This window comes from Entelurus aequoreus, linkage group LG24 (assembly GCF_033978785.1).
Source record: "Entelurus aequoreus isolate RoL-2023_Sb linkage group LG24, RoL_Eaeq_v1.1, whole genome shotgun sequence".
In the NCBI taxonomy this organism is placed as follows: domain Eukaryota; kingdom Metazoa; phylum Chordata; class Actinopteri; order Syngnathiformes; family Syngnathidae; genus Entelurus; species Entelurus aequoreus.
Genome location: NC_084754.1, coordinates 41,431,487 through 41,459,460, shown reverse-complemented (window position 1 = coordinate 41,459,460; position 27,974 = coordinate 41,431,487). Strand labels below are relative to the sequence as shown.

At 39.3% G+C, this 27,974-nt stretch overlaps 1 protein-coding gene across 1 annotated transcript in view; it reads left to right on the top strand.

Moving 5' to 3' along the window:
- The window catches only part of LOC133641805 (voltage-dependent calcium channel subunit alpha-2/delta-1-like), a 421,610-nt gene that overhangs the window by 333,711 nt on the left and 59,925 nt on the right, over positions 1 to 27,974 (top strand). The window contains exons 27-32 of the mRNA XM_062035835.1: positions 7,376 to 7,438; positions 18,084 to 18,187; positions 18,652 to 18,747; positions 23,573 to 23,640; positions 23,739 to 23,777; positions 23,852 to 23,923. Of these exons, the coding sequence (XP_061891819.1) occupies positions 7,376 to 7,438; positions 18,084 to 18,187; positions 18,652 to 18,747; positions 23,573 to 23,640; positions 23,739 to 23,777; positions 23,852 to 23,923 (442 nt within the window). The remainder of the gene's footprint in view (positions 1 to 7,375; positions 7,439 to 18,083; positions 18,188 to 18,651; positions 18,748 to 23,572; positions 23,641 to 23,738; positions 23,778 to 23,851; positions 23,924 to 27,974) is intronic.

Here is a 27,974-nt window from a genome sequence, read left to right as displayed (position 1 = left end):
AAATTAAAGCATGTGGGGGCCATTTTGATATTTTTCATTTTCAAACCATAACAAAATATATGCATTTTTTTATTTATTTTACCTTTAGGGGTCCCGGGGACCATAAAGGGTCTCAGTCATTAAAATGTTAAAAATAAGTCAGATTATTATTATTTTTTTTATTATTTAGCGCTTACAGTAAATCTCTATATAAACTTCAAGTTGATTTAAAGTAATACAAATTAAAAAAAATGTTTTATGGCTTTTCTGTCAAAAACAACTTAGTTTGTTTATAGTAAAACTGAACTATGCAGTATTTAGTAAATAGAGCCCTAAAAGATCAATAATGCAGGACACCATTGATTTTAATTATTTCATATTTTTGAGTAATCCCAGTGAAAAGATAAATAAAAAATCACTAAATATATTTGGGATCCAAAAGGTGCACCACTCATAAAGTGATACATTTTTATTAGGTTTTTCTTTTACTTTCAACACTTAAGTTACGAGATCGACTTCAGATATATCTGTCGATTTTATGCTGGAACTATTATCTTGTTTGTTTTATGCGCTTTTGTCAAAGAAAACGTTGATGTTTTTATATGGCTACTACACAATATATGCAATATTTACCACATAAAACATTTTAAAGTTAAATATTTGAAGTAATTGGAGCCCTGAAAATAATTCATTATAACATGGATTTTTTGTCATTATTTTTTTTTTTTTGAGCAATGGCAAAAAAAGAAAAATGAAGAAAGACAAAAGAAAAAAAAAAAAACAGCCTGCATGGCAGCTTTTGTGTCAACATCAAATCAAATCAAATCAACTTTATTTATAAAGCACATTTACAATTTACCACCGGGGTAGCCAAAGTGCTGTACAATGGGCAGGTTAAAATAATAACACAACACAACACAAACAGAACACGATAAAAAATAAATAAATAAAATATAAAAACATGAAACAGGTGTATTATGGGGCGCCATTGCAGGATGGATATCACTCAGTGTTAAAAGCCATGGAATAAAAGTATGTTTTTAAGAGAGATTTAAAAACAGGAAGAGAGGAGGCTTGTCTAACACTCAGAGGTAGGTTGTTCCAGAGCTTGGGAGCAGCAGCAGCGAAAGCTCTGTCACCTCTAAGCTTCAGCCTTGTGTCCGGGACCGTCAGTAGCAGCTGATCGGCTGATCTTAGGGATCGGGTGGGGCAGTAAGGCTGAAGGAGGTCGGAGAGATATGTTGGCGCGAGGTTGTTTAGACATTTAAAAACAAATAAAAGGAGTTTAAAATTTAATCTGTAACGCACAGGGAGCCAGTGAAGGGACGCTAATATAGGGGTGATGTTGCAACATTGCAACTTTTTCTCGTTAGATTTCACCTCATTCCACTTTTTTTAATGTTCTTTTTTATTTTTACAATAGTATTTCCAGAATGTGTGGCGGGCCGGTAAACAATTAGCTGCGGGCCGCAAATGGCCCCCGGGCCGCACTTTGGACACCCCTGAAGTAAACAAACAAAGACTCCTAATTAGTCTGCTGATGTATGCAGTAACATATTGTGTCATTTATCATTCTAATATTTTGTCAACAATATAAAGGACAAGCTGTAAAAATGGATTATTAATCTACTTGTTAATTTACTGTTAATGTCCATGTTAAGTGTTAACGATTCGATACCAAGTAGTTACAGGATCATACATTGGTCGTATTTGAAGTCCTCATGTGTCCAGGGACGTATTTACTGACTTTATAAACATAGTATGAATTAAAAAAAAATATTGACCTAACCATAGGAGTATGGACTAGATACGCTCGTGTACTTGGTATCATTACAGTGGATGTCAGGTGTATATCCGCCCACGGCATTTGTTTACATTGTGACGCCGGTGAGCTACGTGCGAAGCATGTTTAGCTATTCCTCGTCCTGCAGGGATGATACTTGTACGAAACGTACTTTATTTGTCGCCATGGAGACAAGGATTAGTGATTTAGAAGAAGCTAAAACACTGCCGATTGTGGATGGACATTAGCTACTAGCTAGCTAGCCATGTCTTAAAGCACCTCTTCCTGAGGGCGTTTTAGTGGTATAACTTCACCTTTATTGTTAGTTTTTTTAAGCCAATATGCATCCGTTCTCCATTTTCTGTCTACACCAGGGGTCACCAACGTGGTGCCCGCGGGCACCAGGTAGCCCGTAAGGACTAGATGAGTAGCCCGCTGGCCTGTTCTAAAAATAGCTCAAATAGCAGCACTTACCAGTGAGCTGCCTCTATTTTTGAAATGTTATTTATTTACTAGCAAGCTGGTCTCGCTTTGCCCGACATTTTTAATTCTAAGAGAGACAAAACTCAAATAGAATTTGAAAATCCAAGAAAATATTTTAAAGACTTGGTCTTCACTTGTTTAAATAAATTCATTAATTTTTTTACTTTGCTTCTTATAACTTTCAGAAAGACAATTTTAGAGAAAAAATACAACCTTAAAAAGGACTTTAGGATTTTTAAACACATATACCTTTTTACCTTTTAAATTCCTTCCTCTTCTTTCCTGACAATTTAAATCAATGTTCAAGTAAATTTATTGTTTTTATTGTAAAGAATAATCACTAAATTTTAATTTAATTCTTCATTTTAGCTTCTGTTTTTCGAAGAAGAATATTTGTGAAATATTTCTTCAAACTTATCATGATTAAAATTCAAAAAAATTATTCTGGCAAATCCAGAGAATCTGTAGAATCAAATGTATATCTTATTTCAAAGTCTTTTGAATTTCTTTTAAAATTTTTGTTCTGGAAAATCTAGAAGAAATAATGATTTGTCTTTGTTAGAAATATAGTTTGGTCCAATTTGTTATATATTCTAACAAAGTGTAGATTTGATTTTAACCTATTTAAAACATGTCATCAAAATCCTAAAATTAATCTTAATCAGGAAAAATTACTAATGATGTTCCATAAATTCTTTTTTTAATTTTTTCAAAAAGATTCGAATTAGCTAGTTTTTCTCTTCTTTTTTTCGGTTGAATTTTGAATTTTAAAGAGTCAAAATTGAAGATAAACTATGTTTCAAAATTTAATTGTCATTTTTTTCGTGTTTTCTCCTCTTTTAAACCGTTCAATTAAGTGTAAATATCATTAATTATTAATAATAACATAGAGTTAAAGGTAAATTGAGCAAATTGGCTATTTCTGGCAATTTATTTAAGTGTGTATCAAACTGGTAGCCCTTCGCATTAATCATTTCCCAAGAAGTAGCTCTTGGTTTCAAAAAGGTTGGTGACCCCTGGTCTACACACTGTGGTCTACTTGTAAGTACTCTGTGTGTGTGCGCTGCCAAACATGCTCCACTGCTCGCAAAACCAACAATGTCACGACGTGACACACAACTCGCCGTCATGTCTGTAAAAAAAAATAGTATGGTGAACCGGTACTTTTCAAACAGCGTATAGTACCATGTTTGATTTATTAGTATCGTGATACTATACTAGTATCGGTATACCGTACAACCCTAGTGCTTATTGCTTATTAAATGTCCCTTTCAGATGATGTGTAAAAATGTTCCATATTTCAAGCTATGTTTCCTCCCGTTGATGGTTAAGTAGGAATGCGTACAAAATGCTAAATACTATATCAGGTTCAAATTGGACCAGTTTCCACCAGCTTGAGGTTCTTATGCCTGCGTAAGGTCCCAGCATGTGTACAAACCCATCCAAGAAATAAAAAAAGGAGGGGAAAATCCTGCGGCGACATTTACACACATGCCAAACATTGCTACATTGCAGGCGGTCACATTATTAAAGCCGCTAGAAATGTTTGTAATATTTGGATTGCTTTATGGAATAAACATCCCTGCAAGTGTCCTGTGATTGACTGGCGACCGGTCCGGAGTGCACCACACAGAGGTGGGTAGTAACACGCTATATTTACTCCGTTACATCTACTTGAGTAACTTTTGGGATAAATTGTACTTCTAAGAATAGTTTTAATGCAACATACTTTTACTTTTACTCGCGTATATTTATAGTGAAGAAACGCTACTTTTACTCCGCTCTATTTATCTACATTCAGCTCGCTACTCGCTACTGATTTTTATCCATCTGTTAATGCACGCTTTGTTTGTTTTGGTTTGTCAGACAGACCTTCAAAGTAGGATCTATCGCATGCCTGCGTTTCACCAATCAAATACAGTCACTGGTGACGTTTGACTCTGTTTCACCAATCAAATACAGTCACTGGTGACGTTTGACTCCGTTTCACCAATCAAATGCAGTCACTGGTGACGTTTGACTCTGTTTCACCAATCAAATACAGTCACTGGTGACGTTTGACTCTGTTTCACCAATCAAATACAGTCACTGGTGACGTTTGACTCCGTTTCACCAATCAAATACAGTCACTGGTGACGTTAGACTCCGTTTCACCAATCAAATACAGTCACTGGTGACATTAGACTCCGTTTCACCAATCAAATACAGTCACTGGTGACGTTTGACTCCGTTTCACCAATCAAATACAGTCACTGGTGACGTTTGACTCCGTTTCACCAATCAAATGCAGTCACTGGTGACATTAGACTCCGTTTCACCAATCAAATACAGTCACTGGTGACATTAGACTCCGTTTCACCAATCAAATACAGTCACTGGTGACGTTTGACTCCGTTTCACCAATCAAATGCAGTCACTGGTGACATTAGACTCCGTTTCACCAATCAAATACAGTCACTGGTGACGTTTGACTCTGTTTCACCAATCAAATACAGTCACTGGTGACGTTTGACTCCGTTTCACCAATCAAATACAGTCACTGGTGACGTTTGACTCCGTTTCACCAATCAAATACAGTCACTGGTGACGTTTGACTCCGTTTCACCAATCAAATACAGTCACTGGTGACGTTTGACTCCGTTTCACCAATCAAATACAGTCACTGGTGACATTAGACTCCGTTTCACCAATCAAACACAGTCACTGGTGACATTAGACTCCGTTTCACCAATCAAATACAGTCACTGGTGACGTTTGACTCCGTTTCACCAATCAAATACAGTCACTGGTGACGTTTGACTCCGTTTCACCAATCAAATACAGTCACTGGTGACATTAGACTCCGTTTCACCAATCAAACACAGTCACTGGTGACATTAGACTCCGTTTCACCAATCAAATGCAGTCACTGGTGACGTTTGACTCCGTTTCACCAATCAAATACAGTCACTGGTGACGTTTGACTCCGTTTCACCAATCAAATACAGTCACTGGTGATGTTAGACTCCGTTTCACCAATCAAATGCAATCACTGGTGACATTTGACTCCGTTTCACCAATCAAATACAGTCACTGGTGACATTAGACTCCGTTTCACCAATCAAATACAGTCACTGGTGACATTAGACTCCGTTTCACCAATCAAATACAGTCACTGGTGACGTTTGACTCCGTTTCACCAATCAAATACAGTCACTGGTGACATTAGACTCCGTTTCACCAATCAAATACAGTCACTGGTGACGTTTGACTCCGTTTCACCAATCAAATACAGTCACTGGTGACATTAGACTCCGTTTCACCAATCAAATACAGTCACTGGTGACGTTTGACTCCATTTCACCAATCAAATACAGTCACTGGTGACGTTTGACTCTGTTTCACCAATCAAATACAGTCACTGGTGACGTTTGACTCCGTTTCACCAATCAAATGCAGTCACTGGTGACGTTTGACTCTGTTTCACCAATCAAATACAGTCACTGGTGACATTAGACTCCGTTTCACCAATCAAATACAGTCACTGGTGACGTTTGACTCCGTTTCACCAATCAAATACAGTCACTGGTGACATTAGACTCCGTTTCACCAATCAAATACAGTCACTGGTGACATTAGACTCCGTTTCACCAATCAAATACAGTCACTGGTGACGTTTGACTCCGTTTCACCAATCAAATACAGTCACTGGTGACGTTTGACTCCGTTTCACTAATCAAATGCAGTCACTGGTGACGTTTGACTCTGTTTCACCAATCAAATACAGTCACTGGTGACGTTTGACTCCGTTTCACCAATCAAATACAGTCACTGGTGACGTTTGACTCCGTTTCACCAATCAAATACAGTCACTGGTGACGTTTGACTCCGTTTCACCAATCAAATACAGTCACTGGTGACGTTTGACTCCGTTTCACCAATCAAATACAGTCACTGGTGACATTAGACTCCGTTTCACCAATCAAATACAGTCACTGGTGACGTTTGACTCCGTTTCACCAATCAAATAGTCACTGGTGACGTTTGACTCCGTTTCACCAATCAAATACAGTCACTGGTGACATTAGACTCCGTTTCACCAATCAAATACAGTCACTGGTGACGTTTGACTCCGTTTCACCAATCAAATGCAATCACTGGTGACATTTGACTCCGTTTCACCAATCAAACAGAGCCAGGCGGTCACATGACATAAAGTTTCAGCGGCAAAACAACAAAAAGCTTAAGCTTACATGAACTCAACGTCAAATTTGAGGAAGCACATGGCGGTAAGTAACGTTAGTAGATATTTTGGCTGTCACCGTAGGCTGATGTTAGCTTCCCTGCTATGAATCACTGTCAAATGTACATCGTGTGGGGACATTTATTAACGCACTGCAGCCTCATAGACACACACACACACACACACACACACACACACACACACACTCACGCATACATAGAAACACCAATCAGTGTGTTCTCAGGTGCAGCCCACACCTATCAGTTTATGGTTTGCTTTAAGGCTAACTTGTTATTTTCCTTTGTAATCTCTGCCTACTGAGCCTATGGTGCTTTCAAGTTATTGTGGCTCAATTTGCCTTAATTTTTTTTATGTTAATGTATTATTATTTAATATATGTTATTGTTTTAGTTCCTTAAGAGATATTCCTGGCTCTGAATTTGCTCATTGCTATTTTTATGTTTTTGTGCATTATTTGTTGCCGTCATCATTAAACAAACAGGTTACTCATCAGTTACTCAGTACTTGAGTAGATTTTTTCACAACATACTTTTTACTTTTACTCAAGTAAATATTTGGGTGACAACTCCTTACTTTTACTTGAGTAATAAATCTCTAAAGTAACAGTACTCTGACTTGAGTACAATTTCTGGCTACTCTACCCACCTCTGGCACCACAACACCAAAGTCAGATGGGAATCATGGGACCGGCTCCAGCACACCTGTGGACCTGACCAGGATAAGCAGTTAGCAAGTTCCTAGGCCCCCCCACCCCCCTGTAAAATTGTCAAGGGACTTTGGTAGTGAAAAGTTGAGAGGGTCTCTTCTTCCCCAGCTGCGACTCGCAGATTTACTATTTGTCAGCTTGGTCCACGGCGATACTTGACTGTGTTTTTCCATCCTCTCAGGAACGGGACCCTGGCCAGGTTTGTGGCCACAGATGGAGGGATCACAAGAGTCTTCCCAAGAAGGTATCATCTCTACTTTCTTCTTCCTCGACTTCTGGCACTGTGAAAGCAGCACGCGAGCTTCGACCAATTATCTCGGCATGCAAATATGTGCTGTGAAATTGAAACAGACTGTGATATTTTTAGGTTGGCTGCTTTTCACGCCTGCCCCACTGGGTTTTTTTCTCCTAAACGCGCAGGATTAGGTCCATGGAGTACATGGCTCAGTCCACAAATCCAACATAACAAGCACTTCCTGATTTTTCCAGATTGTTTATCCGTACTCGGTGGACAACATTTATAAATACAAAAGGTGCATCATTTTCAGTTTATTCATATATTTACATCAAATAATCCCACCGGCATATTTTTTTTAATGGGCCACTACTGTTGTTGAGAGGGGATATCTTTATAACAAGTTATCATCTCTTCAACCATTTTTGAAATAACTATTTCATGGTATTTTATGCTAATAAACACACAATAAAATACACTATATTGCCAAAAGTATTTGGCCACCCATCCAAATGATGAGAATCAGGTGTCCTAACCACAGGTGAATAAAATCAAGCACTTAGGCATGGAGACTGTTTCTACAAACATTTGTGAAAGACTGGGCCGCTCTCAGTGATTTCCAGCGTGGAACTGTCATAGGATGCCACCTGTGTAACAAATCCAGTCGTGAAATTTCCTCGCTCCTAAATATTCCAAAGTCAACTTTATTAGAAGAAAATGGAAGTGTTTTGGAACAACAGCAACTCAGCCGTAAACTGACAGAGGGGTCAGCGGATGCTGAAGCGCATAGTGCAAAGAGGTTCAAAATCAATGTGACCTTCCAATTAGCCCACATACAGTACGCAGAGAGCTTCATGGAATGGGTTTCCATGGCCGAGCAGCTGCATCTAAGCCATACATCACCAAGTCCAATGCAAAGTGTGGGATGCAGTGGTGTAAAAAATGTCGCCACTGGACTCTAGAGCGGTGGCGACGCCTTCTCTGGAGTGATGAATCACGCTTTTCCATCTGGCAATCTGATGGACCAGTCTGGGTTTGGAGTTTGCCAGGAGAATGTTACATTTTGGACTGCATTGTAAATGAGCGTGACATTTGGTGGTGGAGGAATTATGGTGTGGGGTCGTTTTTCAGGAGTTGGGTTTGGCCCCTTAGTTCCATGAATCACGCTTTTTCATCTGGCAATCTGATGGACGAGTCTGGGTTTGGAGGTTGCCAGGAGAACGCTACATTTTGGACTGCATTGTGCAGAGTGTGAAATTTGGTGGAGGAGGAATTATGGTGTGGGGTTGGTTTTTCAGGAGTTGGGTTTGGCCCCTTAGTTCCATGAATCACGCTTTTTCATCTGGCGATCTGATGGACGAGTCTGAGTTTGGAGGTTGCCAGGAGAACGCTACATTTTGGACTGCATTGTAAATGAGTGTGAAATTTGGTGGTGGAGGAATTATGGTGTGGGGTCGTTTTTCAGGAGTTGGGCTTGGCCCCTTAGTTCCACGTATCACGCTTTTTCATCTGGCAATCTGATGGACGAGTCTGGGTTTGGAGGTTGCCAGGAGAACGCTACATTTTGGACTGCATTGTGCAGAGTGTGAAATTTGGTGGAGGAGGAATTATGGTGTGGGGTTGGTTTTTCAGGAGTTGGGCTTGAACCCTTAGTTCCATGAATCACGCTTTTTCATCTGGCAATCTGATGGACGAGTCTGGGTTTGGAGGTTGCCAGGAGAACGCTACATTTTGGACTGCATTGTGCCGAGTGTGAAATTTGGTGGAGGAGGAATTATGGTGTGGGGTTGGTTTTTCAGGAGTTGGGCTTGAACCCTTAGTTCCATGAATCACGCTTTTTCATCTGGCAATCTGATGGACGAGTCTGGGTTTGGAGGTTGCCAGGAGAACGCTACATTTTAGACTGCATTGTGCCGAGTGTGAAATTTGGTGGAGGAGGAATTATGGTGTGGGGTTGGTTTTTCAGGAGTTGGGCTTGAACCCTTAGTTCCATGAATCACGCTTTTTCATCTGGCAATCTGAAGGACGAGTCTGGGTTTGGAGTTTGCCAGGAGAACGCTACATTTTGGACTGCATTGTGCCGAGTGTGAAATTTGGTGGAGGAGGAATTATGGTGTGGGGTTGGTTTTTCAGGAGTTGGGCTTGAACCCTTAGTTCCATGAATCACGCTTTTTCATCTGGCAATCTGAAGGACGAGTCTGGGTTTGGAGTTTGCCAGGAGAACGCTACATTTTGGACTGCATTGTGCCGAGTGTGAAATTTGGTGGAGGAGGAATTATGGTGTGGGGTTGGTTTTTCAGGAGTTGGGCTTGAACCCTTAGTTCCATGAATCACGCTTTTTCATCTGGCAATCTGATGGACGAGTCTGGGTTTGGAGGTTGCCAGCAGAACGCTACATTTTGGACTGCATTGTGCCGAGTGTGAAATTTGGTGAAGGAGGAATTATGGTGTGGGGTTGGTTTTTCAGGAGTTGGGCTTGAACCCTTAGTTCCATGAATCACGCTTTTTCATCTGGCAATCTGATGGACGAGTCTGGGTTTGGAGGTTGCCAGGAGAACGCTACATTTTGGACTGCATTGTGCCGAGTGTGAAATTTGGTGGAGGAGGAATTATGGTGTGGGGTTGGTTTTCCAGGAGTTGGGCTTGAACCCTTAGTTCCATGAATCACGCTTTTTCATCTGGCAATCTGATGGACCAGTCTGGGTTTGGAGGTTGCCAGGAGAACGCTACATTTTGGACTGCATTGTGCCGAGTGTGAAATTTGGTGGAGGAGGAATTATGGTGTGGGGTTGGTTTTTCAGGAGTTGGGCTTGAACCCTTAGTTCCATGAATCACGCTTTTTCATCTGGCAATCTGATGGACCAGTCTGGGTTTGGAGGTTGCCAGGAGAACGCTACATTTTGGACTGCATTGTGCCGAGTGTGAAATTTGGTGGAGGAGGAATTATGGTGTGGGGTTGGTTTTTCAGGAGTTGGGCTTGAACCCTTAGTTCCATGAATCACGCTTTTTCATCTGGCAATCTGATGGACGAGTCTGGGTTTGGAGGTTGCCAGGAGAACGCTACATTTTAGACTGCATTGTGCCGAGTGTGAAATTTGGTGGAGGAGGAATTATGGTGTGGGGTTGGTTTTTCAGGAGTTGGGCTTGAACCCTTAGTTCCATGAATCACGCTTTTTCATCTGGCAATCTGAAGGACGAGTCTGGGTTTGGAGTTTGCCAGGAGAACGCTACATTTTGGACTGCATTGTGCCGAGTGTGAAATTTGGTGGAGGAGGAATTATGGTGTGGGGTTGGTTTTTCAGGAGTTGGGCTTGAACCCTTAGTTCCATGAATCACGCTTTTTCATCTGGCAATCTGAAGGACGAGTCTGGGTTTGGAGTTTGCCAGGAGAATGCTACATTTTGGACTGCATTGTGCCGAGTGTGACATTTGGTGGAGGAGGAATTATGGTGTGGGGTTGGTTTTTCAGGAGTTGGGCTTGAACCCTTAGTTCCATGAATCACGCTTTTTCATCTGGCAATCTGATGGACGAGTCTGGGTTTGGAGGTTGCCAGGAGAACGCTACATTTTGGACTGCATTGTGCCGAGTGTGAAATTTGGTGGAGGAGGAATTATGGTGTGGGGTTGGTTTTTCAGGAGTTGGGCTTGAACCCTTAGTTCCATGAATCACGCTTTTTCATCTGGCAATCTGATGGACCAGTCTGGGTTTGGAGGTTGCCAGGAGAACGCTACATTTTGGACTGCATTGTGCCGAGTGTGAAATTTGGTGGAGGAGGAATTATGGTGTGGGGTTGGTTTTTCGGGAGTTGGGCTTGAACCCTTAGTTCCATGAATCACGCTTTTTCATCTGGCAATCTGATGGACCAGTCTGGGTTTGGAGGTTGCCAGGAGAACGCTACATTTTGGACTGCATTGTGCCGAGTGTGAAATTTGGTGGAGGAGGAATTATGGTGTGGGGTTGGTTTTTCAGGAGTTGGGCTTGAACCCTTAGTTCCATGAATCACGCTTTTTCATCTGGCAATCTGATGGACCAGTCTGGGTTTGGAGGTTGCCAGGAGAACGCTACATTTTGGACTGCATTGTGCCGAGTGTGAAATTTGGTGGAGGAGGAATTATGGTGTGAGGTCGGTTTTTCAGGAGTTGGGCTTGAACCCTTAGTTCCATGAATCACGCTTTTTCATCTGGCAATCTGATGGACGAGTCTGGGTTTGGAGGTTGCCAGGAGAACGCTACATTTTGGACTGCATTGTGCCGAGTGTGAAATTTGGTGGAGGAGGAATTATGGTGTGGGGTTGGTTTTCCAGGAGTTGGGCTTGAACCCTTAGTTCCATGAATCACGCTTTTTCATCTGGCAATCTGATGGACCAGTCTGGGTTTGGAGGTTGCCAGGAGAACGCTACATTTTGGACTGCATTGTGCCGAGTGTGAAATTTGGTGGAGGAGGAATTATGGTGTGGGGTTGGTTTTCCAGGAGTTGGGCTTGAACCCTTAGTTCCATGAATCACGCTTTTTCATCTGGCAATCTGATGGACCAGTCTGGGTTTGGAGGTTGCCAGGAGAACGCTACATTTTGGACTGCATTGTGCCGAGTGTGAAATTTGGTGGAGGAGGAATTATGGTGTGGGGTGTTTTTTCAGGAGTTGGGCTTGGCCCTTTAGTTCCAGTGAAAGGAACTTTGAATAATCCAGGATATCAAAACATTTTGGACAATTCCATGCTCCCAACCTTGTAGGAACAGTTTTGAGCGGACCCCTTCCTCTTCCACCATGACTATTTCTTGGTAGAAAAAAAAGATGAGACCTTTTTGCTCAATATGTTGAAAAATATTCTTAAATGAAGTAAATGCAAGTGCCATTATCTTGACATAATGATATGCGCTCGGCATTACATTTCTTGAAACCAGCAAGCTTATACTAAAAACTAGTTTATTGTTCTTAATGGAAAGGCAACAAGGCAACCGCTTGTTACTCTCGGGGTCTCCTAGCCGCTCAGGCAAATCATATGGTCTAAAAATGCATTTTTCCATCGATAACATGACATCATCGCGCCAAGTGCGTGCTCTTTCAGGCAATTAGTGCGCATATATACAGCCCGGCCCCCGGCCAAAATTTTTTTCATTGTAATTTTGAAGAATTTATCTGAATTTGCATGAAGTATTTCTGTTCAAAATTGTTAGAAATGTCACATGTTAAACGTTTAAATATTAACTGTCAGTTTACTGTACTGTGCCAACTGTACTACTATATGAGTACCTATTTTCTATTGTTTCATTGAAAATAAGACAGCAAAGTCCATTTGGCTGTCATCTGTTTTAATTATGAGACACAATTGTGTCAAAGTCATGATTTTATTTTCATGCTTGAAATAAGAAAAGTACTTTTATACTCGTGAGTGTTGATGACACAGCTTTGCAACAGTTGATATTCTAGTTTCAAGCATGTTTTACTCAATATAGGTCATCAAATCTCAGCAACAAGCTGTAATATCTTACTGAGATCATTTAGGACCAAAACCCTTAAAACAAGTAAAACACTCGAACATAAAATCTGCTTAGTGAGAAGAATTATCTTACCAGACAGAAAATAAGCAAATATCACCCTTATTTGAGATATTTCATCTTACTTAGATTTCAGTTTTTGCAGTGCACTGTATATGAAAAAAACCTGGCAAAACTGATGGTATAACCAGTCTTGGAAAATGTTCATTCAGTTTAGTTTTACACCAAACTGTAGTCATTTTAATTGTCAACTTTCTGGTTTTAAGAGACAGTAAAATACATCAAGAGAATACATAGTGGGGGTCAGTAACAGCTTCATTTTTAGATCAAGCAGAGTGGGACATTATGGAATCATTCATTTCTGAAGAACAAAAAACATGGAATCATGAAAAACTAAACAAAAGCATCTGGGTTTTATAACATCTGACAGTCTCCGAGGCTTGTACTCAGCCAGTGACAAACTCTCTTGCACCAACTTTCTCTGATTTCTCTTGTCAGATCAGCTTTGCAGGTTAGAGTCTTGTCATGGACCATTTTCTTCAATTTCCATCAACAATTTTCAATTGGATTGCGAGCCGGACTATTTGCAGTCCATGACATTGACCTTATGCGTCTTTGTTTAATGAACGTTTGTAGAGTTTTTGTTCTATGGACCTACCGTGGACCCCGACTTAAACAAGTTGAAAAACTTATTCAGGTTTTACCATTTATTGGTCAATTGTACGGAATATGTACTGAACTGTGCAATCTACTCATAAAAGTTTCAATCAATCAATCAATCAATGGCAAGATGCGTTATTATCTAGAAAAACCATCATCCCCAAGCATCCTTTCTTTTGATGGATTTAAACAAGTCTCCAAAATGTCAAAAGTAAATGTGTATATGTAAAAAAAAGTTAATGACAGCCATCTCTCCAGTGCCATTGCCTCACCTGCAGCCCCGTATCATCCATGACCGTGGAAATGTGCATGTTTTCTTCAGGCAGTCGTCTTCATAATTGTCATTGGAACGGCAGCAAACAAAAGTTCCAGTTCATCACTTTGTCTAATGCAGATTTGCAATTCATTACTGAATATGACTTTCATCCAGTCATCCATAGGCCGGGATTGCCTTCCCTGAGCCCATTGGAACCTTGTCTTTTTCTGTTTTGCTGTTAATGACAGTTTTTCTTCAGATTATCTGTATTTACATCCCATTTCTTTTTATGCGGTTTCTTACAGTGCAATCACTGTTCATAGTTTTTGCCCATTTGTTCTTCATTTGTTTTGCTGTGCATTCTCTGTTTTCAAGACGTATTGCTTTAAGTATTCTCTGTCGATGTTTGGTTGTGTTCCTTGGTCTATGGAAATACTTGCCTTTTACAACCTGCCCATGTTGTTTGTACTTGGTCCAGATGGTAGACACAGCTGACTGTGAACAATCAACATATTTTGCAATTTTGCTTAATGATTTACCTTCAGTGTACAGCTCAGGTAATGGGTACATTCGCACCCACCTGCACAGATGTACTTCAAAATGTAACAATCAAAATAAATATGACTTTTTTGTTTGTTCACTAGGGCATGCATATATAATATACATTTGTTTGACCATTTAAAATCAACGATAATAAAAAGGAGATGCTTGGAAATAGCATAAAAATGCCCCAAAAACTTGGAAAAACGCGATTCATAGCGTTACTTTTTACCCCCAAATCCCGTTTATGCAAGAAAAATACAGCTTAAATGAATTGGTCAGTTTATTAACAATTCATATTCTGTTGATGAAATATGAATACATACAGAAGTATTTCTGTAGCATCCACCGAAATTGCAAAGTTCATCAAAACCGGTGGTGAAAAACGCATACGTTCGTAATTATTTTGTGTAACCAATTTCTATTTTCAAACTACCCCACAACAACAGTTTTACACAAAACATCCGCGCGCGAAATAGTTCTAATCGTTTGATAATTTATATAAGAAATAAACAACCTATTTTACAATAACATCTTTTCTGAATTATGCCTTTATAAGAGGGAATTGTTTCACACGGAGAGAATTGTGTAACGCATCACGAACGTATAATTCATGTAAACACGCGGCGCGATAAACGATATTCATCCGCCTTGCTTAGGGTATAAATAGAACATGTTGACGATTTGGTGTTACCGGTAAGTTTATGCCGAGCGTTCGTCACGGACGGAAATAAGGAAAATAATGGGATTTTATTAATCAACGGATAGTTTTGCCGGTAAGTGAATAATTTTCTATCGATGCGTTAACCTCTTGTTTTAGTCACTAAAGAAAATGTGTACTTTGATTGAATCAAAGTTGGGTACCCACGCTAACAATTTTCAATTTCTTTATTTTTTAAGCTTGTTTCTTGTCGCTGCTTTTAGTTGCATATTTTACATTACTCGCATTCAAATTGGTTTTAATATTACTTTTTAAATATTCCATGCTCTTGCAAAAGCTATTTTGTATTTCTCGTAATAATTAAAATTATTCAATTTGCATACGTCCGTGATAGTCACGCCAATATATCGAGCGTCTATGCCGTGTGTTTGTGTGATTATTTCGAGTGTATGTCAATGATTAATTATGTTAATTTCATACACAATGAACCCAGATTACTATCACAGATAGATTTATATTCATAAAACAAAACGTTTTATGTTTTGATTTTCCAAAGTATGTTACAAGAAATCGTGTATTTAGAAATGTGTATTCGCACATTAATTTTGCCTTTGAAAGTAACACTCCAATGTCCATTAGTGGAGCTGTACACTTCTGGAAGAAGTTTGATAATCCTCTCCTTTGGTTGATTGATTGATTGATTGATTGAGACTTTTATTAGTAGGTTGCACAGTGAAGTACATATTCCGTACAATTGACCACTAAATGGTAACACCCGAATACGTTTTTCAACTTGTTTAAGTCGGGGTCCACTTAAATTGACATATCTCGTGTAGGAGCCATGATTCATGTCAATCCACCTGGTGCAACAGCTTTCCAAGGTGTGAATTTAAAATGTTCCTGAGGGAACTCTCCTGAAGGAATCAATAAAGTACTATGTAACACTCTTTTTTTAACTGCGGACTAATTATACATATTTAATCTGTTGCAGGTGTTAGTTTTGGAAATTAAAATGTACAGGGTGAATAAATAATGTTATCCTCAGAATTGAGGGATTCCATATTTGACCTTGATCTAAAAATGCAACTGTTACTGACTACAACAATTTATATTCAATATTTATTTTAGTGTCTGTTTTTTCTACAAAATTAAACAACCGAATGAACATCCTCCAAGTCTGGCGATTCCATAATGGTTTCAAGGTTTACAACTAAAAATAAACTAAACTAAAATGAAGTAAAACTACCCACACAGTAAACCTTAAAAAACATGCACACCCGTCTACATGTTTCCTAAACAAGAAATTATGAAAGTCATTCCATAAACAGGTAAGTTATATTGATATATACAAACCCTGTTTTCATATGATTTGGGAAATTGTGTTAGATGTAAATATAAATGGAATACAATGATTTGCAAATCATTTTCAACCCATATTCAGTTGAATATATACATATTTGATGTTCAAACTGATAAACATTTTATTTGCCAAAAAAAAAAAGTTGATCAGTTCCCATATTAAAGGCCTACTGAAATGAATTTTTTTTATTCAAACGGGGATAGCAGATCTATTCTATGTGTCATACTTGATCATTTCGCGATATTGCCATATTTTTGCTGAAAGGATTTAGTATAGAACAACGACGATAAAGATTGCAACTTTTGGTATCTGATAAAAAAAAGGCTTGCCCCTACCGGAAGTAGCGTGACGTAGTCAGTTGAACATATACGCAAAGTTCCCTATTGTTTACAATGATGGCCGCATGAAGTGAGAGAGATTCGGACCGAGAAAGCGACAATTTCCCCATTAATTTGAGCGAGGATGAAAGATTTGTGGATGAGTAAAGTGCAAGTGAAGGACTAGTGGGGAGTTGAAGCTATTCAGATAGGGAAGATGCTGTGAGAGCCGGGGGTGACCTGATATTCAGCTGGGAATGACTACAACAGTAAATAAACACAAGACATATATATACTCTATTAGCCACAACACAACCAGGCTTATATTTAATATGCCACAAATTAATCCTGCATAAAAACACCTGCGTGTTTGTTATGCTAGCTCCTAGCTCCTATGCTAGCTCCTAGCTCCATAGAACACGCCAATACAATTCAAACACCTGATCAACACACACAATCACTCAGCCCAAAAGACCGTTCACCTAACCCAAGGTTCATAAAGCTTATATATTTTAAAAAAGTTACGTACATACGCAAAAAAAAGTTGCGCACATACGGTCAAGCGATCAAATGTTTAGAAGCCAAAGCTGCATACTCACAGTAGCACGTCTGCGTCTTTGTCATCCAAATCAAAGTAATCCTGGTAAGAGTCTGTGTTGTCCCAGTTCTCTACAGGCGTCTGTGTATCGAAGTCAAAAGTCCTCCTGGTTAGAGTCTCTGTTATCCGAGTTCTTCCATCTTGACTGCATCTTCCGGGAATGTAAACAAAGAAGCGCCGGCTGTGTACTGTTGTTGCTGACTACGTTCGAAAAATATGTCCATTTCGCACCGACAACTTTCTTCTTTGCTTGCTCAGCTTCCTTCTCCATAATGCAATGAACATGATTGAAACAGATTCACGAACACAGATGTCCAGAATACTGTGGAATTATGATATGAAAACAGAGCTTTTTCGTATTGGCTTCAATGTGGAAGGCATACCCGTGTTCCCCGGTCTACGTCACGCGCATACGTCATCCTCAGAGGCGTTTCGAACCGGAAGTTTAGCGGCAAATTTAAAATGTCACTTTATAAGTTAACCCGGCCGTATTGGCATGTGTTATAATGTTAAGATTTCATCATTGATATATAAACTATCAGACTGCGTGGTCGGTAGTAGTGGCTTTCAGTAGGCCTTTAAGTATCTTGTCTTTGCAGTCTATTCAATTGAATATAAGTTGAAAAGGATTTGCAAACCATTGTATTCTCTTTTTATGTACCATTTACACAACGTGCCAACTTCACTGCTTTTGGGTTTTGAACACTGTGGTAATAACTTCAAGTACCAATTTGGATTACTCTGACCATGCTATCGTTTTTTTAGCGCTGGGGAAGAGTGGATGGAGAACCCCGAGACATACGAGTCCAGCTTCTACAAAAGATCCCTGGACAACGAGATGTACATTTTCACCGCGCCGTCTTTTAACAGTAAGAACTTTAATACCCTGCATGCGCCTGTTTATGCACTTTGGTGGCTGAGCCTCGCCGGTGTGGTCTGGCCTGGAGCCCACCTCACTCTCTGCCTGTGGATGTCATCCCGAGCCTCTGCACTCGTATGACATCACACTCTTTATCCTTCTCCTTCTCCTTCTCCCTGCTTACAGTGCGTCTGTCAGCACTCATCCTCACCCTTAGTCCTGCTTCCTCTCTTGCTTATCTCCACTAATCTCTCCAGCAGACATCAGGGGAGGCAAACAATGGATTAACACGTGGGCCGGCTTCACGGCCCCCCAGTCAGATCAAACTCAATTACAAGCGGCTAAAAATGTTCGGAATGTCCCGACAATGGACCGCAATGGTTCTGTAATGCCGCCAGCTTTGACAGCTGCAACGGGATTCAGGCCAAATGTGCCATGAGTCCAGTTACAGTTCTACTGTGTGTCCTTCCGCAGTTGCAGCGGACGGCCGGGAGGGTTTGTCGGAGTCCGGTATTCTTGTCAGCAAGGCCGTGGAACTCACTGTGGATGAAGTCACACTTAAGCCAGCAGGTCAGTGTCACTAGTGCCACCTGGACCGGCTGATTGCCACTAAGGCAGTGGTTCTTAACCTTGTTGGAGGTACCGAACCCCACCAGTTTCATATGCGCATTCACCGAACCCGAACCGTAATCATAAAATGATGTTATTATATTAAAGAAGTACTAATAAAGGTATATTTTACAAACAGAAAGTTACAGGAATGTACACATGATCCCATGTTTACATCTCATTGTGCAACATGTGAATGTTTTAGTGCAGTGGTTCTTAACCTCGGTGGAGGTACCGAACCCCACCAGTTTCATATGCGCATTCACCGAACCCGAACCGTAATCATAAAATGATGTCATTATATTAAAGAAGTACTAATAAAGGTATATTTTACAAACAGAAAGTTACAGGAATGTACACATGATCCCATGTTTACATCTCATTGTGCAACATGTGAATGTTTTAGTGCAGTGGTTCTTAACCTCGTTGGAGGTACCGAACCCCAACAGTTTCATATGCGCATTCACCGAACCCTTCTTTAGTGAAAAATAAAATGATGTTTTTTTTTCAAATTCAAGACAAAGTTATATGTTTTTGGTAACACTTTAGTATGGGGAACATATTTCTAATTTAGAGTTTTTGGGACACTAAGGGAACATATTCGAAGTAACAAAGACTTAATTTAGAGTTATTTGGTTAGGGTTAGGGTTCGGGTTAGGTTTGAGGTTAGGGCCAGGGTTAGAGGGTTAGGGTTATAATAAGGCCATGCCGAATAAGGCATTAATAAGTACGAAATAATGAATAGTTAAGAGCCAATATGTTACTAATTTTCATGTTAATAAGCAACTAATTAATGGTGAAGATGTTCCCCATACTAAAGTGTTACCATGTTTTTTTACTGGTGCACAAAATGAAGCGTGCATGAACATCACCTTGTTCAAACAACAAATTACACACCTGCAAATCAGTCTGACTTCTGCTGTTGCCGTATCCGCAATACGCCGATAGGAAGAAGTTTGTATTTACACGATGAGTCGGGTGTGTCTTGACCTCCGCCGAACCCCTGAGGCCGACTCACTGAACCCCTAGGGTTCCATCGAACCCAAGTTAAGAACCACTGTTTTAGTGGGAACTAAATGCGATATCTGAAAGGGGTACACATTAGAGATGTCCGATAATATCGGCCTGCTGATATTATCGGCCGATAAATGCTTTAAAATGTAATATCAGAAATTATCGGTATTGTTTTTTTTTTATTATCGGTATCGTTTTTTTTTTTTTTTTTTTATTAAATCAACATAAAAAACACAAGATACACTTACAATTAGTGCACCAACCCAAAAAACCTCCCTCCCCCATTTACACTCATTCACACAAAAGGGTTGTTTCTTTCTGTTATTAATATTCTGGTTCCTACATTATATATCATTATATATCAATACAGTCTGCAAGGGATACAGTCCGTAAGCACACATGATTGTGCGTGCGTGGGGGGGGGGGGGGGGGGGGGGCACACGGAGAAAAATCTACTACCAAGTGGGCCGGACTGGTAAAATCACCGCACGATAACTTAAAAATGAAGACAACTTCAGATTGTTTTCTTTGTTTAAAAATAGTAGAAGCACATTCTGAAAATGCTCCCTGGAGCATTTTTTAAAGAAAGGATTGAAAATGGAAAAAGATGTTGGGAAAATACAAACAAACACAACAGTTTGTTTACATGCGAAATCTCCCACGTCTTCTTGGTCTCATTTTGTCCACCAAAAGTTTTATGCTGTGCGCGAATGCACAAAGGTGCGCTTTGTTGATGTTATTGACTTGTGCTAATCAGGCATATTTGGTCAGTGCATGACTGCAAGCTAATCAATGCTAACATGCTATTTAGGCTAGCTGTATGTACATATTGCATCATTATTCTTCGTTTGTAGGTATTTATAACACTCATTTACCGTATTTTTCGGAGTATAAGTCGCTCCGGAGTATAAGTCGCACCGTCCGAAAATGCATAATAAAGAAGGAAAAAAACATATATAAGTCACACTGGAGTATAAGTCGCATTTTTGGGGGAAATGTATTTGATAAAAGCCAACACCAAGAATAGACATTTGAAAGGCAATTTAAAATAAATAAAGAATAGTGAACAACAGGCTGAATAAGTGTACTTTATATGAGGCATAAATACCCAACTGAGAATGTGCCTGGTGTGTTAACGTAACATATTATTATTATCTTTGGCAAGCTCAGTAATGTTTGCTGTGGTCTGGAACAACATGGCACACAAACAACTATCAGAAATGCTGCCAACATTACATACAGATAATGTGTCATGAGATATGCAAAACTAAATTATATACAAAGAGGATACAAGTAAAGGATATTACCGTATTTTTCGGACTATAAGTCGCAGTTTTTTTCATAGTTTGGCCGGGGGTGCGACTTATACTCAGGAGCGACTTATGTGTGAAATTATTAACACATTACCGTAAAATATGAAATCATATTATTTAGCTCATTCACGTAAGAGACTAGACGTATAAGATTTCATGGGATTTAGCGATTAGGAGTGACAGATTGTTTGGTAAACGTATAGCATGTTCTATATGTTATAGTTATTTGAATGACTCTTACCATAATATATTACGTTAACATACCAGGCACGTTCTCAGTTGGTTATTTATTCCTCATATAACGTACACTTATTCAGCCTGTTGTTCACTATTCTTTATTTATTTTAAATTGCCTTTCAAATGTCTATTCTTGGTGTTGGCTTTTATCAAATAAATTTCCCCAAAAAATGCGACTTATACTCCAGTGCGCCATATACATGTTTTTTTCCTTCTTTATTATGCATTTTCGTCAGATGCGACTTATCCTCCGGTGCGACTCTTACTCCGAAAAATACGGTATATCATGTGTTGCCTTCATTATAACACTTATATACGGCTTTTTGTATTTTTAGTCCAATATGGCGATATGGTGTCAAAGTAATTTTAGACCTGGGGGCCACACGGAGAAAAATCTACTCCCAAGTGGGCCGAACTGGTAAAATCACGGCACGATAACTTCAAAATAAAGACAACTTCAGATTGTTTTGTTTAAAAATACATTCTGAAAATGTGCAAATCATAATGTTGTTGTTTTTTTACACTTACATGTTGCGGTTAATAGTATTCTACATTTAGTTGTTGTTACTTATTCTTTCTGAATAAATGATGTGATAATGATCATCAGTCAACTCATCGGTGTACATTTTCAATCTATCAAGATAAAAAAAGTATATCAAAATCAATTTACAGGATGTTATTTATGTAGTTTTCTCATTTTCCTTGACTGGTGCAGTAACGTCATGTGGTTTATTTTGTTTACATATGTAGCATCATCTACAACGATACAAATAATTGCTATTGCGACATCTAGTGGACACATTTAGAATAGCAGTTTCTTTCTTTCAAAAATTTCGGCTCATTTTTATACTTAGCAAACTCATCAACCTGTTCGCAGGCCTGATGTGGCCCACGGGCCATACGTTTAATAACACCCCTGGTCTAAACGTATATCTGACTCTGCTCTGTGGGAGTGAAACCCAGTGTCAACATTCTGGATGAATTGCGTCTTCTTACTAGTTTTGAACTTGTTATACCAGCTGAATGTCTTATATGCGATGATGAAAGTCTACGGATGAGCAGTCACTGTATTTGCTTCAAAAAAGTTACTACCGTATTTTACGGACTATAAGCCTACAAGACTATAAGTTAAATTATGGAATGGATTAATCAAACAGTGTAGTAAAGTGATCCACTTTAACAAAATGTTCAAACTCAAAATGTCTACAAAGTACACAGAAGAAGAATCCTGATTAACCACTTTATTTGAACAATTAGAAAATCTTATTTATCTCGTAAAGGAGAAATAAAGACATCAATTACTTTTCTGTTTTGTTTGATCAGCTGTTTTATTGCCTTGTAAATGACACTGTTTGGAAATATTCAAGGTACCGTATTATACGGACTATAAGCCGCTACTTTGTTTCCCTAAAATTTGACCCCTGCGGCTTATACAAAGGTGCGGCTAATCTATGGATTTTTTTTCGCCGACGATCAAATTATGGAATGGATTAATCAAAGAAATCAAACAAAATACTAAAATGATCCAATTTAAAAACATGTTTTTTAATTGTAATTTTGAAGAATTTCTCTGAATGTGCATGAACTATTTCTGTTCAACATTGTTAGAAATGTCACATGTTAAATGTTTAAATATCAACTGTCAGTTTACTGTACTGTGCCAACTGTACTACTATATGAGTACGTGTTTTCTATTGTTTCATTGAAATTAAAAGTCCATTTGGCTGTCATCTCTTTTAATTAAGGAGACCTTTTTGCTCAAAATGTTGAAAAATATTCTTAAATTAAGTAAATGCTAGTGCCATTATCTTGACATAATGATATGCATACATCATGATTTTTTTTTTCATGCTTGAAGTTAGAAATTATTACTTTAAAAAAGTAGTTTTATACTCGTGAGTGTTGATGATACAGCTTTTTTTGCAACAGTTGATATTCTAGTTTCAAGCATGTTTTACTCAATATAGGTCATCAAATCTCAGCAACAAGCTGTAATATCTTACTGAGATCATTTAGGACCAAAACACTTAAAACAAGTAAAACACTCTAACATACAATCTGCTTAGTGAGAAGAATTATCTCATTAGACAGAAAATAAGCAAATATCACCCTTATTTGAGATATTTCATCTTACTTAGATTTCACTTTTTGCAGTGCAACCATTTATAAATAAAAACAAATAAAAGAAGTGATCATGCTTTGCTCTGTGGTGTGGTGTGTAGTTGTCGGCGTGAAACTCAACGTCTCATACTGGATGAACAGCTTCATGAACGCCACCATCAGAGAGAACGTAAGTCACGCTCCTCATGCTAGGACGGTATTTCTGCACTTTGACTTTTTCGACAGCAGCAATTGAATCCTATTTTGCCATTTTTGTTCTCCTTTCAGTGCAAAGATGAGATCTGTGGCTGCTTGAGGAACGACAAGGTGAAACAAAAACGACAGACTTCAACGCTACGCTCTTTTATTTCCTACGTATAACAGACTTCTGCACGTTCCAGCATGTCGACTGTGTCATCCTGGACGATGGTGGCTTTCTCCTCATGTCCAATCAGGAGGATTATATTAACCTGGTGAGTTACCAGCCATTCATTTGTCTTTGTCTCATTCATACCCAAATACATGCAATGCACTCGATGAAAAAAACAATTTTAACAATTAGTTGTTCTGGCCTTTAATGAAGCACTTGATGGCAGGTATCAGGCTCAGGTTCTGATATAGGGAGAATCGACAAAACCCAAAACTGGTGAAGATGTCACGTTGTGTAAATGGTAAATAAAAGGAGAATACGAATCCTTTTCAACTTATATTCATTGAATAGACTGCAAAGACAATATATTTAAAGGCCTACTGAAATGACTTTTTTTTATTTAAACGGGGATAGCAGATCTATTCTATGTGTCATACTTGATCATTTCGCGATATTGCCATATTTTTGCTGAAAGGATTTAGTATAGAACAACGACGATAAAGATTGCAACTTTTGGTATCTGATAAAAAAAAGGCTTGCCCCTACCGGAAGTAGCGTGACGTAGTCAGTTGAACATATACGCAAAGTTCCCTATTGTTTACAATGATGGCCGCATGAAGTGAGAGAGATTCGGACCGAGAAAGCGACAATTTCCCCATTAATTTGAGCGAGGATGAAAGATTTGTGGATGAGTAAAGTGCAAGTGAAGGACTAGTGGGGAGTTGAAGCTATTCAGATAGGGAAGATGCTGTGAGAGCCGGGGGTGACCTGATATTCAGCTGGGAATGACTACAACAGTAAATAAACACAAGACATATATATACTCTATTAGCCACAACACAACCAGGCTTATATTTAATATGCCACAAATTAATCCTGCATAAAAACACCTGCGTGTTTGTTATGCTAGCTCCTAGCTCCTATGCTAGCTCCTAGCTCCATAGAACACGCCAATACAATTCAAACACCTGATCAACACACACAATCACTCAGCCCAAAAGACCGTTCACCTAACCCAAGGTTCATAAAGCTTATATATTTTTAAAAAGTTACGTACATACGCAAAAAAAAGTTGCGCACATACGGTCAAGCGATCAAATGTTTAGAAGCCAAAGCTGCATACTCACAGTAGCACGTCTGCGTCTTTGTCATCCAAATCAAAGTAATCCTGGTAAGAGTCTGTGTTGTCCCAGTTCTCTACAGGCGTCTGTGTATCCAAGTCAAAAGTCCTCCTGGTTAGAGTCTCTGTTATCCGAGTTCTTCCATCTTGATTGCATCTTTCGGGAATGTAAACAAAGAAGCGCCGGCTGTGTACTGTTGTTGCTGACCACGTTCGAAAAATACGTCCATTTCACACCGACAACTTTCTTCTTTGCTTGCTCAGCTTCCTTCTCCATAATGTAATGAACATGATTGCAACAGATTCACGAACACAGATGTCCAGAATACTGTGGAATTATGAAATGAAAACAGAGCTTTTTCGTATTGGCTTCAATGTGGAAGGCATACCCGTGTTCCCCGGTCTACGTCACGCGCATACGTCATCCGCAGAGGCGTTTCGAACCGGAAGTTTAGCGGCAAATTTAAAATGTCACTTTATAAGTTAACCCGGCCGTATTGGCATGTGTTATAATGTTAAGATTTCATCATTGATATATAAACTATCAGACTGCGTGGTCGGTAGTAGTGGCTTTCAGTAGGCCTTTAATGTTCACACTGAGAAACTTCTTTTTTTTTTGCAAATAATCACTAACTTAGAATTGAATGGCAGCAACACGTTGCAAAAAAGTTGTCTCAGGGGCATTTTTACCACTGTGTTACATGGCCTTTCCTTTTAACGACACTCTGTAAACGTTTGGGAACTGAGGAGACACATTTTTGAAGCTTTTCAGGTGGAATTCTTTCCCATTCTTGCTTGATGTACAGCTTAAGTTGTTCAACAGTCCGGGGGTCTCCGTTGTGGTATTTTAGGCTTCATAATGCGCCACACATTTTCAATGGGAGACAGGTCTGGACTACAGGCAGGCCAGTCTAGTACCTGCACTCTTTTACTATGAAGCCATGCTGTTGTAACACGTGCAGAATGTGACTTGGCATTGTCTTGCAGAAATAAGCAGGGGCGTCCATGAAAAAGACCTTGCTTGGATGGCAACATATGTTGCTCCAAAACCTGTATGTACCTTTCAGCATTAATGGTGCCTTCACAGATGTGTAAGTTACCCATGTCTTGGGCACTAATACACCCCCATACCATCACACATGCTGGCTTTTACACTTTGCGCCTAGAACAATCCGGATGGTTCTTTTCCTCTTTGGTCCGGAAGACACGACATCCACAGTTTCCAAAAAAAAATTGAAATGTGGACTCGTCAGACCACAGAACACTTTTCCACTTTGCATCAGTCCATTTTAGATGAGCTCAGGTTTCTGGGTGTTGTTGATAAATGGCTTTGGCTTTGCATAGTAGAGTTTTAACTTCCACTTACAGATGTAGCGACCAACTGTAGTTACTGACAGTGGTTTTCTGAAGTGTTCCTGAGCCCGTGTGGTGATATCCTTTACACAAAGATGTCGCTTTTTGATGCAGTACCGCTTGAGGGATCGAAGGTCATGGGCACCCAATGTTGGCCTTGCTGCTTACAGGCAGTGATTTCTCCAGATTCTCTGACTCTTTTGATGATATTACGCAGCGTAGATGGTGAAATCCCTAAATTCCTTGCAATAGCTGGTTGAGAAATTTTGTTCTTAAACAATTTGCTCACGCATTTGTTGACAAAGTGGTGACCCTCGCCCCGTTTGTGAATGACTGAGCATTTCATGGAAGCTGCTTTTATGCCCAATTATGACACCCACCTGTTCCCAATTAGCCTGTTCACCTGTGTGTTGTTCCAAATAAGTGTTTGATGAGCATTCCTCAACTTTCTCAGGCTTTTTTTGCCACTTGTGCCAGCTTTTTTGAAACATGTTGCAGGCATGAAATTCCAAATGAGCTAATATTTGCGAAAAATAACAAACTTTTCCAGTGTGAACATGAAATATCTTGTCTTTGCAGTCTATTCATTTGAATAGAAGTTGAAACGGATTTGCAAATCATTGTATTCTCTTATTATTTACCATTTACACAACGTGACAACTTCACTGGGTTTGGGTTTTGTACCTGTGGTGGCTTGCCACAACCAAGTTTGGACCGCCACAAGTAGATTTCAAATTTGATTATAATTGTCATTCTCCATATATGTTGCATATTCAGCGCATTTTGTGCAAAAACGATAGGGCAAGTGACAAGGCATCAGTGGTATGACCGTACATACATAGTATTAGCTCAAATTATTAGGAATTATCTGCGTTGACCCTGCGACGAGGTGGCGACTGCAGCTTGGATAGGCTCCAGCCCTGGGTGCCAAGATTTTGTGACGATAAAAAATATTGATGTAATCATAGTAGTATCGACTAGATACGCTCTTGTACTTGATATCATAACAGTGGATGTAAGGTTTCGATCCACCCATGGTGTTTGTTTACATTGTGACGCCGGTGAGCTATTTTATCCTCCTACGGTGTGTAGTGAAGCATGTTTAGCTATTCCTCGTCCTCCAGTGATAATACTTGTAAGAAACGTACTTTATGTGTCGCCATGGAGGCCAGGATTAGTGATTTAGAAGTAGCTAAAACGCTGCTGACTGACTGATGTTAGCCGCTAGCTAGCGAGCCATGTCTTAAAGCTGTGGTCCCCCAACCACCAGTCCGTGGATCGATTGCACAAGAAATTAAAAAAAAAAAAAAAAAAAAAAAAAAATATATATATATATATATATTTTTATTATTAAAGGCCTACTGAAACCCACTACTACCGACCACGCAGTCTGATAGTTTATATATCAATGATGAAATCTTAACATTGCAACACATGTCAATATGGCCGGGTTAACTTATGAAGTGCAATTTTAAATTTCCCGGCAAACTTCCGGCTGAAAACGTTTCGATATGATGACGTTTGCGCGTGACGTCACTAGTTAAACGGAAGTATTGGTACACCTTTGAATCCAATACAAAAAAGCTCTGTTTTCATCTCAAAATTCCACAGTATTCTGGACATCTGTGTTGGTGAATCTTTTGCAATTTGTTTAATGAACAATGAAGACTGCAAAGAAGAA